This window comes from Lacerta agilis, chromosome 1 (genome assembly GCF_009819535.1).
Source record: "Lacerta agilis isolate rLacAgi1 chromosome 1, rLacAgi1.pri, whole genome shotgun sequence".
NCBI lineage: Eukaryota > Metazoa > Chordata > Lepidosauria > Squamata > Lacertidae > Lacerta > Lacerta agilis.
In genome coordinates this window covers 104,998,193-105,014,825 of record NC_046312.1, presented here as the reverse complement: position 1 = coordinate 105,014,825, position 16,633 = coordinate 104,998,193, and the positions used below count along the sequence as shown (strand labels likewise).

General features: G+C 42.1%; 1 protein-coding gene across 7 annotated transcripts in view; it reads right to left on the bottom strand.

The window, feature by feature from the left end:
• The window catches only part of SLC4A10 (solute carrier family 4 member 10), a 159,925-nt gene that overhangs the window by 38,956 nt on the left and 104,336 nt on the right, over positions 1-16,633 (bottom strand). For all 7 annotated transcript variants that reach the window (XM_033165896.1, XM_033165934.1, XM_033165911.1 and 4 more), the window contains 7 exons: positions 10,923-11,080; positions 10,148-10,235; positions 9,695-9,841; positions 8,247-8,347; positions 6,873-7,047; positions 6,519-6,652; positions 5,801-6,046 (listed from right to left, as the gene is read on the bottom strand). In XM_033165896.1, coding sequence (XP_033021787.1) covers positions 5,801-6,046; positions 6,519-6,652; positions 6,873-7,047; positions 8,247-8,347; positions 9,695-9,841; positions 10,148-10,235; positions 10,923-11,080 — 1,049 coding nt within the window. The remainder of the gene's footprint in view (positions 1-5,800; positions 6,047-6,518; positions 6,653-6,872; positions 7,048-8,246; positions 8,348-9,694; positions 9,842-10,147; positions 10,236-10,922; positions 11,081-16,633) is intronic.

Genomic DNA, 16,633 nt, shown 5'->3' with positions numbered 1-16,633 from the left:
AACATAAAGAAGAGGGCTCCCAATACGGTCACAGGTGAACTGGCAGATGTGCATATAAGCAAACCAAACACGAGTTTCAGCTTGTCTCCCTTGCCTTTCCCTGCCCACTCATTCCCTTGTCTCCAAATATTAGCAAAGCACTCTGCAGGTATCCAGGTATCTGAAAACAAGAGAGGACACTTTGCTGCTTTCAGGTGGGACAGGTTGTTGGCTCTTCCCATCTGGAAGCCTAAGCAACTGAGGAGGGGAAAGACTGATGGGCTTTAAGCTGCGTTTGATTTGCTGGTATCCTTGTCTGACACTTCCGTTTTGAAGGCCAGTTCACAGCATGGCTAAATAACATGCTGAGAGCCTTCACTTCACATCACATCTGCCTTCTTATTTATAGTTCACCATTAACCTTTTTTTATTATTCCAATGACAACCAGGCACACTAAGCAGAAATAAGCATTATTGTGGGCATATGTTTGTTCCTATTCCCCACTTGTCCTTGGATAACTGGAGGGACAAAAAGTACAAATTCAATTTTTACTAACGCAGAACAAGAGATCTTGGAAAATAGAAGAGAAAAGAATCTTGCAATCCATTGGGATGTTTCCTCCCCTAATCAGAAGCCCAGAATGCTACCATTTCAAATTCTATTCAACTTTTTGGGCAAAGTTTCCAAAGAGGAAATTAATTGGCTTTTCATATTAACCACATTTTATCTTCAGGTAATGTAATGATCAAGCTCTTCTGCATGGTCCACTTTGGGCAGATGCAGAGCACATAAAGGTCATAAAGGGCACACTAGGATGGAATCAGATGGCCAGCTACTGCTCTAAAACTTCCCGTACAGATAGCTGGCAGGATCCAATCACACTATGTGGAGGGCATTACCTTACTTCACACTTTACCAGATTTCCAAATCATCATGAGATTGTGCAAAGGCATTGGTAGCTCTTTGCCTAGAGCCTATGGGGTACTCGTGCCCTACTAAATACCCTGCAAAAGGGGAGCAGGGACCAGAGAGATTTGCTCCATTTTGTGCACAAGCCCGACACAGGAAGAAGTTACATAATCTAAGGCAATTATAACTGCAAGTTGTCAGGTGGTGTTACAACATATGGGGAAAGTATCTGAAAGGCATTTGCCCCCTAGGGGGGCGTGATGAAGTTCTGACATTAATTAGCTAATATGACAGTCCTGCTTTAGGAGAGCTCTGACCTAAAGGAATATGAACATGAAGGGGGCTCTTCAGATCACTGTTGCAGATTGTCTGCTTCATGTAAGTCAATGAGGAGAAAGGGCACTTAAAAAAAAAAATCAGGGTGACATTGAAGGACAGGGGTCATGCTTACATACAAAACTCAGAAGGATTCTCATATATATATATATATATATATATATATATATATATATATATATATATATAAACACAGTGATCCCTAACGTAGAATTAGCTTCCAAAAGGGCCTCCATTGCCAAATATTTTAAAAGCCTGGTGAACAAAGCAGCAACACAAAGTCTAGAAGCAAAAGTATAGGGGAACGATCAACAGAGATTATTAGCAATGTTAGGGCTTCATAGGACAATCAATGTCATGTCATGGAATGGGGTGAGTACCAGTATGTGTGTGTGTGTGTGTGTGAGAGAGAGAGAGAGAGAGAGAGAGAGAGAGAGAGAGAGAGAGAGAGGGAGAGACCGAGCGCAAGAGAGCAGTAGAAAGTCTTAGGTCCCTGATAATGGAGAGAATTGACTGAATTTCTCATCTGGGTGTTTATATAAACTCTATGCCTGACTGAAAAGCTAATGAACCCAAAGGAAAAGAAGGCATGATAAATAATAGCTACAAAGAAACTTAATTATAATATCTGGGAAACTGTGAGGTTAATTGTGCAATCCTACACACGTCAAAGTACGTCTCACTGTGTTCAGTGGCACTGAGACCCTGGTGTGTTTTGTTGTTGTTGTTGTTCAGTCGTTCAGTCGTGTCCGACTCTTCGTGACCCCATGGACCAGAGTACGCCAGGCACGCCTATCCTTCACTGCCTCTCGCAGTTTGGCCAAACTCATGTTAGTAGCTTCAAGAACACTGTCCAACCATCTCATCCTCTGTCGTCCCCTTCTCCTTGTGCCCTCCATCTTTCCCAACATCAGGGTCTTTTCTAGGGATTCTTCTCTTCTCATGAGGTGGCCAAAGTACTGGAGCCTCAACTTCAGGATCTGTCCTTCTAGTGAGTACTCAGGGCTGATTTCTTTGAGAATGGATAGGTTTGATCTTCTTGCAGTCCACGGGACTCTCAAGAGTCTCCTCCAGCACCATAATTCAAAAGCATCAATTCTACGGCGATCAGCCTTCTTTATGGTCCAGCTCTCACTTCCGTACATTACTACTGGGAAAACCATAGCTTTAACTATACAGACTTTTGTCGGCAAGGTGATGTCTTTGCTTTTTAAGATGCTGTCTAGGTTTGTCATTGCTTTTCTCCCAAGAAGCAGGCGTCTTCTGATTTCGTGACTGCTGTCACCATCTGCAGTGATCATGGAACCCAAGAGAGTGAAATCTCTCACTGCCTCCATTTCTTCCCCTTCTATTTGCCAGGAGGTGATGGGACCAGTGGCCATGATCTTAGTTTTTTTGATGTTGAGCTTCAGACCATATTTTGCGCTCTCTTCTTTCACCCTCATTAAAAGGTTCTTCAATTCTTCCTCACTTTCTGCCATCAAGGTAGTATCATCAGCATATCTGAGGTTGTTGATATTTTTTCCGGCAATCTTAATTCCAGTTGGGGATTCATCCAGTCCAGCCTTTCGCATGATGTATTCTGCATATAAGTTAAATAAGCAGGGAGACAATATACAGCCTTGTCGTACTCCTTTCCCAATTTTGAACCAATCAGTTGTTCCATATCCAGTTCTAACTGTAGCTTCTTGTCCCACATAGAGATTTCTCAGGAGGCAAATGAGGTGATCCGGCACTCCCATTTCTTTAAGAACTTGCCATAGTTTGCTGTGGTCGACACAGTCAAATGCTTTTGCATAATCAATGAAGCAGAAGTAGATGTTTTTCTGGAACTCTCTGGCTTTCTCCATAATCCAGCGCATGTTTGCAATTTGGTCTCTGGTTCCTCTGCCTCTTCGAAATCCAGCTTGCACTTCTGGGAGTTCTCGGTCCACATACTGCTTAAGCCTGCCTTGTAAAATTTTAAGCATAACCTTGCTAGCGTGTGAAATGAGTGCAATTGTGCGGTAGTTGGAGCGTGTGTTTAGCCAAGATCAATTTAAGAAGTAGAAGTGTGTATACAGGGCTTTGTGTTTGTGTTTGTCATCTCCCCTCAACCCCCCCCCCCATTATAACTTTGGAAGTTTAACAGTCTTGTATAAATAGACAGTCACATTCAAGCAAACAAACACTAAGACTGGTGGTATCAACAATAAAGTTAGCTCTCAGGTCATTGTGATCTCTCATCTAATTATCTATTTAAGAAGCCACTCACTAGGTACAGTGGTACCTCAGGTTACAGACGCTTCAAGTTACAGACTCCGCTAACCCAGAAATTGTACCTCGGGTTAAGAACTTTGCTTCAGGATAAGAACAGAAATTGTGCTCTGGCGGTGCGGCGGCAGCAGGAGGCCCCATTAGCTAAAGTGGCACCTCAGGTTAAGAACGGACCTCCGGAACGAATTAAGTTCTTAACCCGAGGTACCACTAAAACTCCCATCAGCCCCAGCCAGAATGGCCAACGGTCAGGGATGATGGGCATTATAGTTCAGAACATTTGCAGGACATGTTGTTGGTTACCCCAATCTAAATGTAGTTGTTAAGACACTGCAACTTCACAGTGTATGCTTTGTCTTCAATAATTTGCAGGTAGTTGTTCGGAACTTTTATGCAGGCAGTTTGTTGGGCTTGTTATTCATCCAGGGCGCAGGTGGCAGCAGGACGGGGTAGTGGCCTTGTCTTTCTGTTGCTATTTCCATATTTGACTCTTCCTAAGCCAAGAGTTCATGTGAGTTGAACACAGCCATTAAAAACCATATCTGGAGGGGCTTTCTAGCCTGAAAATGCTTCTCTGGCTGCTGTCTCTATTGCTGAGGAGATGCATCATGTGCCTCAGGCAGACTGAATCTTGACATTGCCCATGAGAATACTTAGGTTTTCACATAACATAACAAAAACTTATTTTTGATAGCTCAGCTCGCTTCATCCAGCAGCAGCCTCGTGAACTGAACGGTAAAACACAACCCCTCTGAGCAGTCATGTTTTTTTGTCAGTTTCACTTCTCACGCGGCAATTTTTTAAAATATATATATAATAAAAGTTGCCTCATAGGACAACTGCAATTATCCCTGGATATCTTTGGCACGTGAAACTGCTCCCATGTATCTCCTGTCATAGATCTCACTGTCGCACCTTGCTACTGCTCAGGAATGGGAGACAAGAAAGGATCTGGGAACTCAAAGCAATCTATCTTAGCAGTTTCACACACTGAAGCTAAATTTGCACCATAGTGTCAATTACAAGGCAACTCAGGGCAAACAGATTTAGCGCTATGGTTTAGCATTTTAGCACTATGGTCAGGGTGGTCCGGTGCAAAAGTGAGCAAGGGTGCTGTACCTTTAATTTCAGCAGGTGTGGCTTGTGTTTGCTTTTCGACGCAAGTATTAAGAGATGCAGGACTCCCTGCCCCCTTTTGAATCTGGCCACCCTGGCTACAGACTGGATCCAGACTAAGTTAGTTGAACTTAGGTTATATGGAAATCAATGGACAAATTGTTTGAGACTCCCAATGATTTCAGTGGCAATTAAGGCTTTTGATGAAGTTCCTCATAAGCTGCTAAAACATGAGCTAGGTCAGGTAAGTGCAGGTGAATCTGTACCTGGCTGACTGACCAAACATAAACAGCGCTCATTAAATGTTCCTTGTCATTCTGGGGGGGGAGGAATAAAGGGGGTGCCACAAGGTTCTGTCCTGGGCCAGTTGTTATTCAACGTCTTTATAAATGACTTGGGCAAAAGAATTGAGGGGATGCTCATCAAATTTGCAGATGACACCGAACTCGGAGGGCTAGCCAATGCCACCAAAGACAAACTCAGGATTCAAAATGACCTTCCTAAGTCCCAGAGAAAGTGAGCTGGAATTGATGGGACTTTTAGTTTTTAAAAAAAACCTGGAGGTCAGCAAATTGATAAAGGTCAGCTCACACTCTATCACCAATGGCCAATGTGGGCCTCACCTCTAGATAACAATGTTTGAAAATGGGATTGGAATTTTGGCTTGCAGGGATTAATTAAAAAAAAAGTATTATGGGAGGAATTCAATGTTGAGTTTAAGTCAATCATTCTGTCAGGGCAAGTGTTCTGGCTTCCCAGATGGAACTATACCCCACTCCACCACCACCTTCCATGCCATTCCAGAGGTTCTCGCACATTTTGGGGTGGGGTATAAGGGAGGGGGGAAGCCCCATTGTGCAAGAAGAAGCATATGTCTTCTGCTGATGGGGCTCATTAATTGAATCCCACCCTATTGGTGCCTGGAGGCAGGGACTAACAAATATTCTAACTGCTCAGATTATTTATTCAAACCCAACATGTGTGAGCCATTGCCATGACGTTCATGCTGTTGAAATGAAGCTTTCTCTTGGAAAATGTGGGGTTCTTCCTGTCAGAACTTCACAGAAGGATGCAAGCCCTAGTAAAATTATGTAAACATAAATGTCCTCTTTCTATTGGGAAGCCCCTTGGCTTCTTCACAAAGGGAACAGTGCCCCGCAACAAAGGAAATCCCTTCAGGACAACGGATGAAATCATACTTACGAGTAATGTGTCAGTTGTTCCAAACTGTTATGCATGTTGATTGGATATGTCTCACTGAGATGAAAGAGCTTCTCTAAGGCCTCGTAAATGAAAATGATGCAGATAAGGGACGCAAAAGCTTCTTCCGTAAATCGAGTGATGTAGCACACAAGCGAACTGGCGTCGGTCGCAACAAGGATGATACACAGAGTTGCAGTCCACAAGCCAATGCTTGCCCTCAGAGAAAGGTACGACAGTCCATATTCCCTGGAAGCACATGGAGACAGGATTGCAAATGCAGAGACCCAGACCTATTAAGTTTGTTGCTGCCTCGGGGAAAACATATTAATCCCCAAAATGCCTTTGCTGGAAAGCACAGCAAAGACAATGGCTGTTTATGATCATTTATCAACGTGATAGGTTAAAGCATATTTCATTAGTAAGGCTGAGAAAAGCCTTGTGAGAGGTTCTGTTGTTTAGGAAATGCAAGTTTCTACTTACGCCTGCTCTGCTGCTCACTATCCCTCTTTAAAGACTACTCGAACTTGCCTTAAAGTTCAGTTGACCTGGAGCTACTTGCAGAGAATTTTTTGTGTAAAAATTTAATAAAGAACAATCATCATCATCCTAACTCTTAAGAGTTAGAGTTGTCTTTCAGCTTCAGTAACCCCTCACAAGGCAAACACAACAGAGTATGGGAACAGCGAGACCCTCAAAAGAAGAAAAACGGATCACTTACTTGCAAAATTTGAACAGTATCTTTTCAAACACCAAAACTGGACCCGTACTCCCTAGTATGGTCAGAGGCTGTCCACCAAAGAGCGAATAGGCTATGCCAGTCATAGATGCACCAAACAAAGATTCTATTGCACTCTGCAGGGGGCGGTAAGGGAGAAATGGAAAAGTTAGACCCATTATTTCCGCATCAAGGCATTGGATTGCAATAGTTGCCGTTTTTATCAGATAGAACATTCCAAGCGTGCGTGCGCATGCGTGCGCGCGCACACACACACAAACAAATTCATTTATGGGATGTTTTAAAAGTGCCAATTGTAAATAACAGGGAAGATTCAGATCAAAATATGACACATACTATGCGGCCATCCGTTGCTTCTCCCAGCAAACCACCAAACGTGATAACAGGAGACATACAAGCACAGTAGAGAAAGAGAAACGAAGCTAAGCACTGCAGGCTGAACGCGTCAGTGAAGTCACTCAGAAAGAATGGCGCTTTCCTCTTGACATCTAAAACCAAGCCCCCAAAAATCCTACAGAAATGGGGGGAGGAGAAGAAGAAGAAAAAGCAGAGTCAGGCTTTAAACCTAAACTTCCTCATGAATTTTGGAACTGAAAAATACCCATCACTGTTATCAAATCTAATGTGAAAATGTGTTCATTGCATTCACCTTTAAAAGTCAAATACGAAGCAGACAAGACCTCTCTAAAGTATCTTAATGCCCTGAAACATTATACAGGAGAGCCAGTGTAGTATAGTGGTTAGAGCATTTGACTAGCACACAGGATACCAGGGTTCAAATCCCCACTCGGACTTGAAGGTCACTGAGTGACCCACTCTCAACCTAACCTCCCTCCTTGCGTTGTTGTATGGAGAACTATGTATTGCCACTTTGAGCTCCTTGAAGAAAAAGGTGGGGTATAAATGCAACAAATAAATAAAAAACATGCAAAGTGTTTAACTGAGGTAGGAAATTGACTGCACTTTAAGTAGTTCTACAGGGATTCTTTTAATTGTGTAAAAATACAGTCTTTTTAATAAGGGATGCGGGTGGCGCTGTGGTCTAAACCACTGAGCCTAGGGCTTGCCAGTCAGAAGGTTGGCAGTTCGAATCCCCGCGACGGGGTGAGCTCCTGTTGCTCAGTCCCAGCTCCTGCCAACCTAGCAGTTCAAAAGCACCTCAAAGTGCAAGTAGATAAATAGGTACAGCTCCGGCGGGAAGGTACACAGCGATTCTGTGCGCTGCTCTGGTTTGGCCAGAAGCAGCTTAGTCATGCTGGCCACATGACCCGGAAAAACTTTCTGCGGACAAACACTGGCTCCCTTGGCCAGTAAAGCGAGATGAGCGCCGCAACCCCAGAGTTGTTCACAACTGGACTTAATTGTCAGGGGTCCTTTACCTTTTTTACAGCCTTTTATTAAAGGCCTCAAGGTGTAGTCTTACCACTTTGGGGTAAGAGGCTCGGTGAATGTTCTTCACAGGTGCTCTGATCAAGCAGGAGAGGCTCAACTGCTAGGAAGCAAAATGACCTTGGATTTTTTAAATAATAAAATATTTATAACCCACTTACTAGTTAAGAAAATATGGCGCAAACATGATAAAACTTTAAAATACATTTCAAAACTTTTTTTAAAAAATTAAGCCAACCATGTCGTATTAAAAAAAACCAAAACCCCACAAATATATTACAATATTTGTTTTGGGGTTTTTTTAAATGAATTATTACTAACCTTCCAGTACGTTGCAGTTCTGGTCCTGAGTGACCTCCAACTGGTGCTATGTCTCCATGAGCAGCAGTTCCATTTGGCACACCTGGAATCTTACGCTTCTCCTACATGAGAGAAAGAGATGTGATGTGATGTGCATGTGTTTACATTTTTCAAATCATAGACTGGGAAAGGAAACCACTTAAGGTCAGCTAGCACACTGTTACATTCCTAGTATTTCCCTTTCAAGTATTCCCTCCACAAATGATGGAAATCACACAGCTTCAGCACAAGCCCTGCCACATGGAAATCACCAGTTAGTGTTGACGCCTGCTCCGTTTATTAGAAATACTCCCTCCCATGAGCCCTTGAGTTCTGAAACCATATCACACCTACTCTGCTCAGGAGAGAACCACAGTTTGGGGAGTTGGTAAAGTACAACGAGGCCCAAGTATGGGAACGACTTGAGCATGAGATAGAGCATATCCCTTAACTACTCGCCTCATGTCGCCCATTGACATGTTACCGCCATAGATGCAATTGCTGTCACCACCCCACATTTTCTCCCAAGTCTGTCCCAGAAGCGTTTGGTTAAAGAAGATGCCTGAGGTGACATCACTATGCTCAATGTTTCCCTCGCGCCCCACAAGACGGGGCTCTGTAAACAAGGGGTGGAAGTGTATGCGCTATGCCAAAATGTCTGCTGGGGTGGGCGAGGATTCAAAACATTTGCCTCTGTATGTTCAAAAGGGTACCACCAGTAAAAATAAATATAATGGAAGCCATGCTCTGTAAAAGCAGAAATGGTTAGTAAAACACAGGTGGGTAACCTCAAGTCCAAACACTGAATGGAGCTCCAAGGTCTCTCTTATCAGCCCTCAGGCCTCTCCCTAGATACTACCTTTCACCAGGCCTACTCTGTGCCCACCTCAAGTGTTCTTTAATGAATCAAATGTGTCCTTGAACTGTGTTAACTCCTCATTTGCCTTAACAGGAGGGATAGAGAATGTGTGTGTGTGTGTGTGTGTGTGTGTGTGTAGAGAGAGAGAGAGAGAGAGAAGCCTGTGAGTTGTGCATGGGTGGAATGTATCCTACTGCACAGAGTTAAGTCACAGCCATTGTTCCACTCATTATTATTATTATTATTTTGCCTATAGGCACTACCCTACATTGGTGTATGGCCCCTGGAAGTCTATCCATGACAAAATGTGGCCCCTGAGCTAACAATGTGCTCCGTTGATTTTATATCAGCTATATAATCCAAAATCCTAATCACCTGTTTGCACAGGATAGGGTTTTTGCTTTGAATATCTTGAGGAATATTTCAAGAATGTTAAGATAGTGACGGGATGTGCAGAAGCGACAATGGAGATATACTGTTTTCCATTCTGGTTTCAAAAATGGAATGGTTTTGTTGCTTTAGTACCTTCACATTAAAACAACAATAACAACAACATGAAATGTACACATACCTGAGAGGGAACATTTTTGGGAGGCTCTATACGAATCGTTGGGTCCCATTCTCCAGGAGGCAGAACTGTCACCTGGTCGAGAAACTCATCAATCCCAGCAACCAAATCATTACGATCTTTCGCTTTGTAGGCAACGTCATGAAACACCTGTCAGAGACAGAAGAAAATACATGAGACTTTTCTTATAAGGAGGGCATATAAAATCCAACACATTTACACAGCAACTTACTTCCCTGCAAGTCTTCTATGTACAAAAAATACACTTTAGCATAGTGAAATCTTTGCTTATTGTTGAAGTTTGATTTAAGCAGAATGTGCAAAGCTGCTACCTACAATTCAAGCGAAGTGTTTCAGGTATACTTGGGAGACAAAATAAATCTCAACACAGGTTTACTTTTAGGTTTAAACAGGTTGTTTCTGAGTAAGCTTTAACTGCTGTTAATAGATAAATACCTCATCTGTCATTAAGGTTCCAATTGACCTGCCAATCTCATGGAACTGTTGGCCTTTTCCTAGAGGTCCCAGAAGAATAAATAAAAATCTGCAAACAAATGGAAAGCAAAAAACATTCAAAGGACATCCAGTTATGTAGCCCTAACACGTTTAAAGTAAAAGTAAGCAAAATGAAACAACCCCTACAGTGTTTCTAGCTAGACTGAATGGATTGTGGCATTTATAATAGTAATAATAGTGATCTGAAATGGAAGGATTTCTTTAAAAACAGATGCATGAAACAAAAGTTTGACCAAGTGTGTTTTTAGCGAGACAATTAGGCCTGTTCTGAAGTCAAAGGCAGCTCCTATGGGTAGCAAGTTTGGGAGAAGGCCTTAGGTTCATGTATTTCCTACTACAGGGGTTAGGGGATATTTTCATGGGCAGCCTTCCAAACATCACATGTCACTGGTGAATGGAGTCGGAGGCAAAAAAAGAAGGGAAGGAAACAACAAATGGGGCTCCTAACTTTCTGCTTCAGGCTACATTTCAGCCATGTGTAAGTTATGTTTCTAGATGGCTGTCCCCCGCCACGCCCCTCTCTCCATCCAGGCAAGCAACAGCCATAACCACACAGTTTGGCACTTTGTTACTGCACACATATGGAAATGTGTGACATATAAAATGATTTAAAGAGGCTTCCGTGCAGCATTTTCAATGCCTATCTAGGTCCTGGTCCTTTGTTTGTTAACTGGGAAATATGCCTTTCTTTTCTCGGCCCTGGTTATAAAATCACCTCGTTGGGATTGGAACTTCCGCTAGTCCCGAAAGCAGCATGGCAGGAGACAACCTAACAAAAGCCACTACAGCACGGTCCAGGAATTCCAGCTCGCCAACCAGAATGTTTGACGCTTCTGCTCCAGGGGGGATCTTTTTCATGAAATGCAGGTCAACCTGATCATGTGCAGAAAAAGGAAAACATCACACAAAGGGGAGCGGAAACTTGTGGGAAGTAACGAGAGACCACAGATAAATGCAAAAAAACTTGTTTTCTTTCATTTCACTGAGACAGTAAGTTTATGACATCGTTGATCACCAACCACAGAACGACTTTGCAGTTGTTGATTAGTATTTGTTTAATTATTAGCGATCTCAAATATGTTAACTGCCGTGATCAATCAGTGAAAACTTAGCAGTTTCAAAAAGCATATCAGTTAATCAAGAAAGTCTTTAGCCCTATGAAACAGACTCCTTTTTGTATTCCAAGCAGGATTTTTGCTTAATCCGGGGGCAACTCTCCAGATATTGTTGAACTTCAACTTCCATTGGCACCATCCAGCATGGCATGGCATGGCAAGCGATGCTGCAAGTTGTAGTTCAACATCTAGAGGGATGCAAGGCCTCCACCCCTTCTTTACAAAGTTGGTGATTATTTCTTGTTGCTAAAGCATAAGCAAATGCTGGACTTGACTTTTAAATATTAAGTTATCTCATCAAGAAACCTGCTGTCATCATTCCGGAGCCCCAGCAATCACCTAACTACATTTAATGTTAACGAACTGAATACTTGGTTAATCAGCTGAATTTTTTTCATGTCAAACTCACGTCTTAGCATTTGCCTAATGGTGCAACAGGAAGGTGGTTGGTAGTCCTTTTGTACTGAGCATATGCAATGTGTCTTAATGTATCCCGTCCTACGGCACAAAGAGCAATATTATCAGGGAAGTCCTGGGGGTAGTTCAGCCCAGAGTTAGGAATGTTAAGGTTGTTGATTCGATATTCTTAATTCTATGCTGGACTGTGGCCATTGGCTGCAAGTCCCACAGAAATTTATGAGAATAATTTACAAGTAAATGGGCTTGGGATTTGAGCTGACACAATACATGCCAAAGCTACAATGCAATGCACTACCAACTGTTAAATGCACTGTAAAACATCCTGCAAAATGGGACAAGCCTTGGTTTTCCAGGGGCATATTTCAGGAGTGGGGAACCTGCAATCCAACTACACCTAGAAGCTCACAAGTAGCACAGGGGCCCATGCAAGGGCCTTTTTAGTGGTGGCGCCATGTCTATGGAATGTCCTCCCCACAGAGGTGTGCCTAGCCACATCACTGTTTTCTTTTAGGAAACTGGTGTAGATGCAGGTCTCTGGATGAGGGGAACTGAATCATTTGATGCTGCAGTTTCTTCTTACGAGTTGTAAGCAAATATTTGTTTTCAATCTTTTGTGTTGTCTTATGTCCCTGTGGAGATGGCAGTACCGAATCGGTGGCGCACGCCCTTCTGGCTTGCACTCTTTATAAGGACTTGAGGAATGATATTATCACCCCTCTTTTATTGTCCGTTCCAGGTCGCCCAACCACTGCCACTGTGTCCTTTCTCTTAGCAAAACAAACAAACATAAATAAATAAATAAATAAATAAATATCATTCCAGTAGCACCTCAGAGACCAACTAAGTTTGTTATTGGTATGAGCTTTCGTGTGCAAGATGAGCAGGAGACAGCAAAGGTTGCAAGGTTTTTAGCTGGGGCAATCAGAATAAGATCCACTATGACTATTGATTCAAAACCCTAAAATGCATTTTATATAATTGACTTTTTTATTTCTGTTCTTTGTATATTGTATTGTTTTATTGCTATGGCCGATGGCTGGCGCGAATAAAGATTCATTCATTCATTCATTCGTGTTGTGTGGCTACAATCTTGTTCTATGTTGCAAGCCACTCTGAGGCCTTTAGGCAAAGAGGGGTGTACGCGTTTTTAAAAACTCCCTGTGCACTAGCTAGGGCTGATGGGAACTAAAGTACAGCTACATCTGGAATGCCACAGGTTCTCCACCCCAGGTATATTGGTGGGAGTTTTTGCCCAGATTACACTCATCAAAAGAAAACTGCTGTCTTTGGCTTGAATGCTTTTTTCTGAAGAGGAAGTTGCAGGGGAATGTGATCAAATATGCAGGGAGGGAAGAGCCATGGCTAATGTTCCTGGATATTCTTCCTCCTAACATCTTCCACAAACTAGCCAGTATGAATTTAATAGAAATAATCAATGGGCAATGGAAATCAGCCAGTGGCATTTCCCTTCCCTGAATGTTTGTCTGTCATCTATAGTTTCCCTTGTCTGTCAGCCTTCAGATTTCTTAACAGGCAGCACCAGCACAGTGGATTATATTAGCCACAAGTCTTTGCAATGTTGGGAAGCTGCCAACTGGCAGTCTTTGGTTATCGCTCACCACAAAACATGCTTAGAATCGAATCTGAAGGAGGATTTCCAACCTATGCAACCTAAGAAGGTAAACTGTAAACAGAGCTCCCTAATTAGTGCCTTCTGAAGGGTAATCAGACTGAGAAATGGAAGAGCTTGGGAGCACCTCTTGATCCCTGAACAGTAACTAGGGGAGTGGTTCTGTAACTATGCAGGGATTGACAGTGGTGCATTAGCATTTTTTTAGAAAATAGGGAGGGAGTAGGGAGGAGAGCAGTCGTACTGCACAGCAATTCACTATTATCAGCATTCAAATCCCTGGCACCCCAGAGGTCCAAAATGGTATCTAACCATTCTACTGAGAAAAAAGTGAATGAAGGAAAGAACCCCCATTGATAGGAACTTCTGTGCTGATGCTCTGGCAAATACAAATGTAAGGAAGGTAGGTACCGTATTACAGCAATGGCTCTATTATGTCCTCCTCCATGTAGCCATACCAACAGCAAAATATAGGTAGTTATGCATAATAGTTGGCAGTTATGAAACTATAAAATAAATAGTTATGCCTTAATAGCATATGGCATATGTTCTGGCCATGGTATAGACCTATTAACTAGTAATTAAAAATATCAATACTTTCTGGCCAAAGTGGGGGGTTTTGTTTGGGTTTTTTAAAATTTTATTTATACTTTCCAGATACATACATTTCACTGACTTTACAATCATTTTGACATTTTAAAACTTGACTTCCTTTCCCCTCTTTCTGTGGTTCCTTATTTTTTAATATCTTCTGCATATCCAAATTTACTTAACATTATATATATATATATATATATATATATATATATATATATATATATATATATATACACACACACACACACACACACACACACACACACACTCTTATGTAAAGGTAAAGGTACCCCTGATCATTAGGTCCAGTCGTGGATGACTCTGGGGTTGCGGCGCTCATCTCACTCTATAGGCCGAGGGAGACAGCGTTGGTCCACAGACAGCTTCCGGGTCATGTGGCCAGCATGACTAAGCCGCTTCTGGTGAACCAGAGCAGCGCACAGAAATGCCGTTTACCTTCCCGCCAGAGTGCTACCTATTTATCTACTTGCACTTTGACGTGGTTTCAAACTGCTAGGTGGGCAGGAGCTGGGACCGAACAAAAGGAGCTCACCCTGTTGCGGGGACTCGAACTGCCAACCTTCTGATTGGCAAGCCCTAGGCTCAGTGGTTTAGACCACAGCGCCACCCACATCCCATACTTGTATGTAGCTGTAGGCTATTACAATAATCCTTTTATCTGTTTACAATTTATCTGTAAATATTCAACAAACTATTTCCATTCTATTATTAAAAGTTTGTTATCTTGATTTCTTATTCTTCCGGTATGTTTCACCATTTCTGGCCAAAGTGTTAACGATATGATTCGCAAATTACAATTTTGCATTTGCCTATATTCTAGAATACCTACATTTCCTTCTCACTCTGACTACAACAGAATTGAAATCAAATTTGACTTTTCAACCAGAAGAAATTGGTTTAATAAAAGCTAAAAGTGTAGGCAAACTGTGTAATGATTCTCTATTGCCATTAAAATTCCTGGTCGCTAGAAGGATTAGTTCCTAGTTAGCAAAACTGGTCAAATTATGTAAAGGCTTTAAATATTTTCCCCCCTCTTGGTTTCTTTCATTGATTTCACAGTGGCAACTGTCTGGCGTTTGTAAGCATATTCTATTTGCATTCTCCCTATAGTACCTTTCTAAATGTTATGAAGAGGAAAATACAGTGATTCACAAAACAACATGTTCAAATTGATATCACAGCTTCATATTTTGAGAATTTCAAATTGCAGTACTTTCCCCCATTTGCTTTCCCATTACCAATCCAAACACAAAAACAGTGACCAAATCCAATATAAACTGTTAAAGTGACCATTTTAATGTCTATCTCACTGCCATCTGTCAGCGCCAGTGTGCAGTGTCTTCAATACTGTTTACAAAGTTGCTTTCTTGCAAATGGCTCTGGCACATAGACAGAATTTAAGCGTAATGGAGTCGTCTGTGTCATGAAATCTCTCTCAAAACTTGAACATATCCCCCCCCCCTCCAAAAAAAAATAAGGCCAAACAAAGCCCCTTTAAACTGTTGTTGTTTTTTGCCATCTTATGGGGAAATAATTTTAAGTTTATATATTGATCCAGTACCAAGGAATTATCATCAAGGATCACTTAAAATTGTGACTACTTTTCAGGAAGGGGTTTGCCACAGATGGAGGAAAGCATATGTACACGCTTGGAAGGGATTTCGAGTGACTTTTGATTGAAAGGCTCTAATTGAGGAATCATATACAGTGGGAGTGCTTTTCTGTGGAGGGAGTGTGTTCATAGGAGCCAACATCTAAGGAGCGAGGGCCCTTTGCCCCCCCCCCAATAAAATATTTGAGGCCCCCTCAAAAGTTGATGGGCATTGCCATTCAAATGACGTGTTTGTGCCGTGTCATGTAATCAATTATGCAGGGCGGGGCTTACCTGGACACACACACACACACACAATATTATATTCAAGTTGGCCACCCTGACTATGTGCATGTGTATACCATGCATTTCTTCATGGACACACACAGCATGCACCCATGCTCCCTAATTTCCACTGATCAAAATTTTGACCAGTCCAAAAAAACGCAGGGCCTTAAGGAAGCATGTAGAAGTAGGCAAATGCATTCTTTATTTTGTGCTTTCGTGCATAGCTGCTTCTGGGGAGTTGGTCAGCTGCTACTGCCCAAGGTGTGCACCACAGGGGAAAAGCAGGAAGGACGGTGCAGAAAGAGAATGCGGGTGCATGCAGACCGGAAGGACATTTTCCCTGCCAATTTTTCATGTCCTTTGCCATGTCTGCTGGCAACTTTCCATAAAAGAGAATATGGTATGCGTGCGCGCACACACACAAGAATTGAATCTGCAGCACCTCCGCCGCCAATTGCAAAAATAATCGGCCAGCAAATGAAGCAATCCCACCGCTGATTACCACATCAATGTTTCCTCAAACATCAATGGAGGCTTATGGTAAGTTATGAAGTATTTGTGACATTTCATTTACAGAGGGGAGGGGGTTTCCATAAAGCATAATGAATCAACAGTGTCCAATTAGGCTTTATGACCAGCAAGTGTATCATTATTATTATTATTATTATTATTACTACTACTACTATTACTACTGCATTTATTTATTTTTTTGCTTTCTACAAAAAAAATCTGACGTACATATATAGATATAGAGAGATATATAG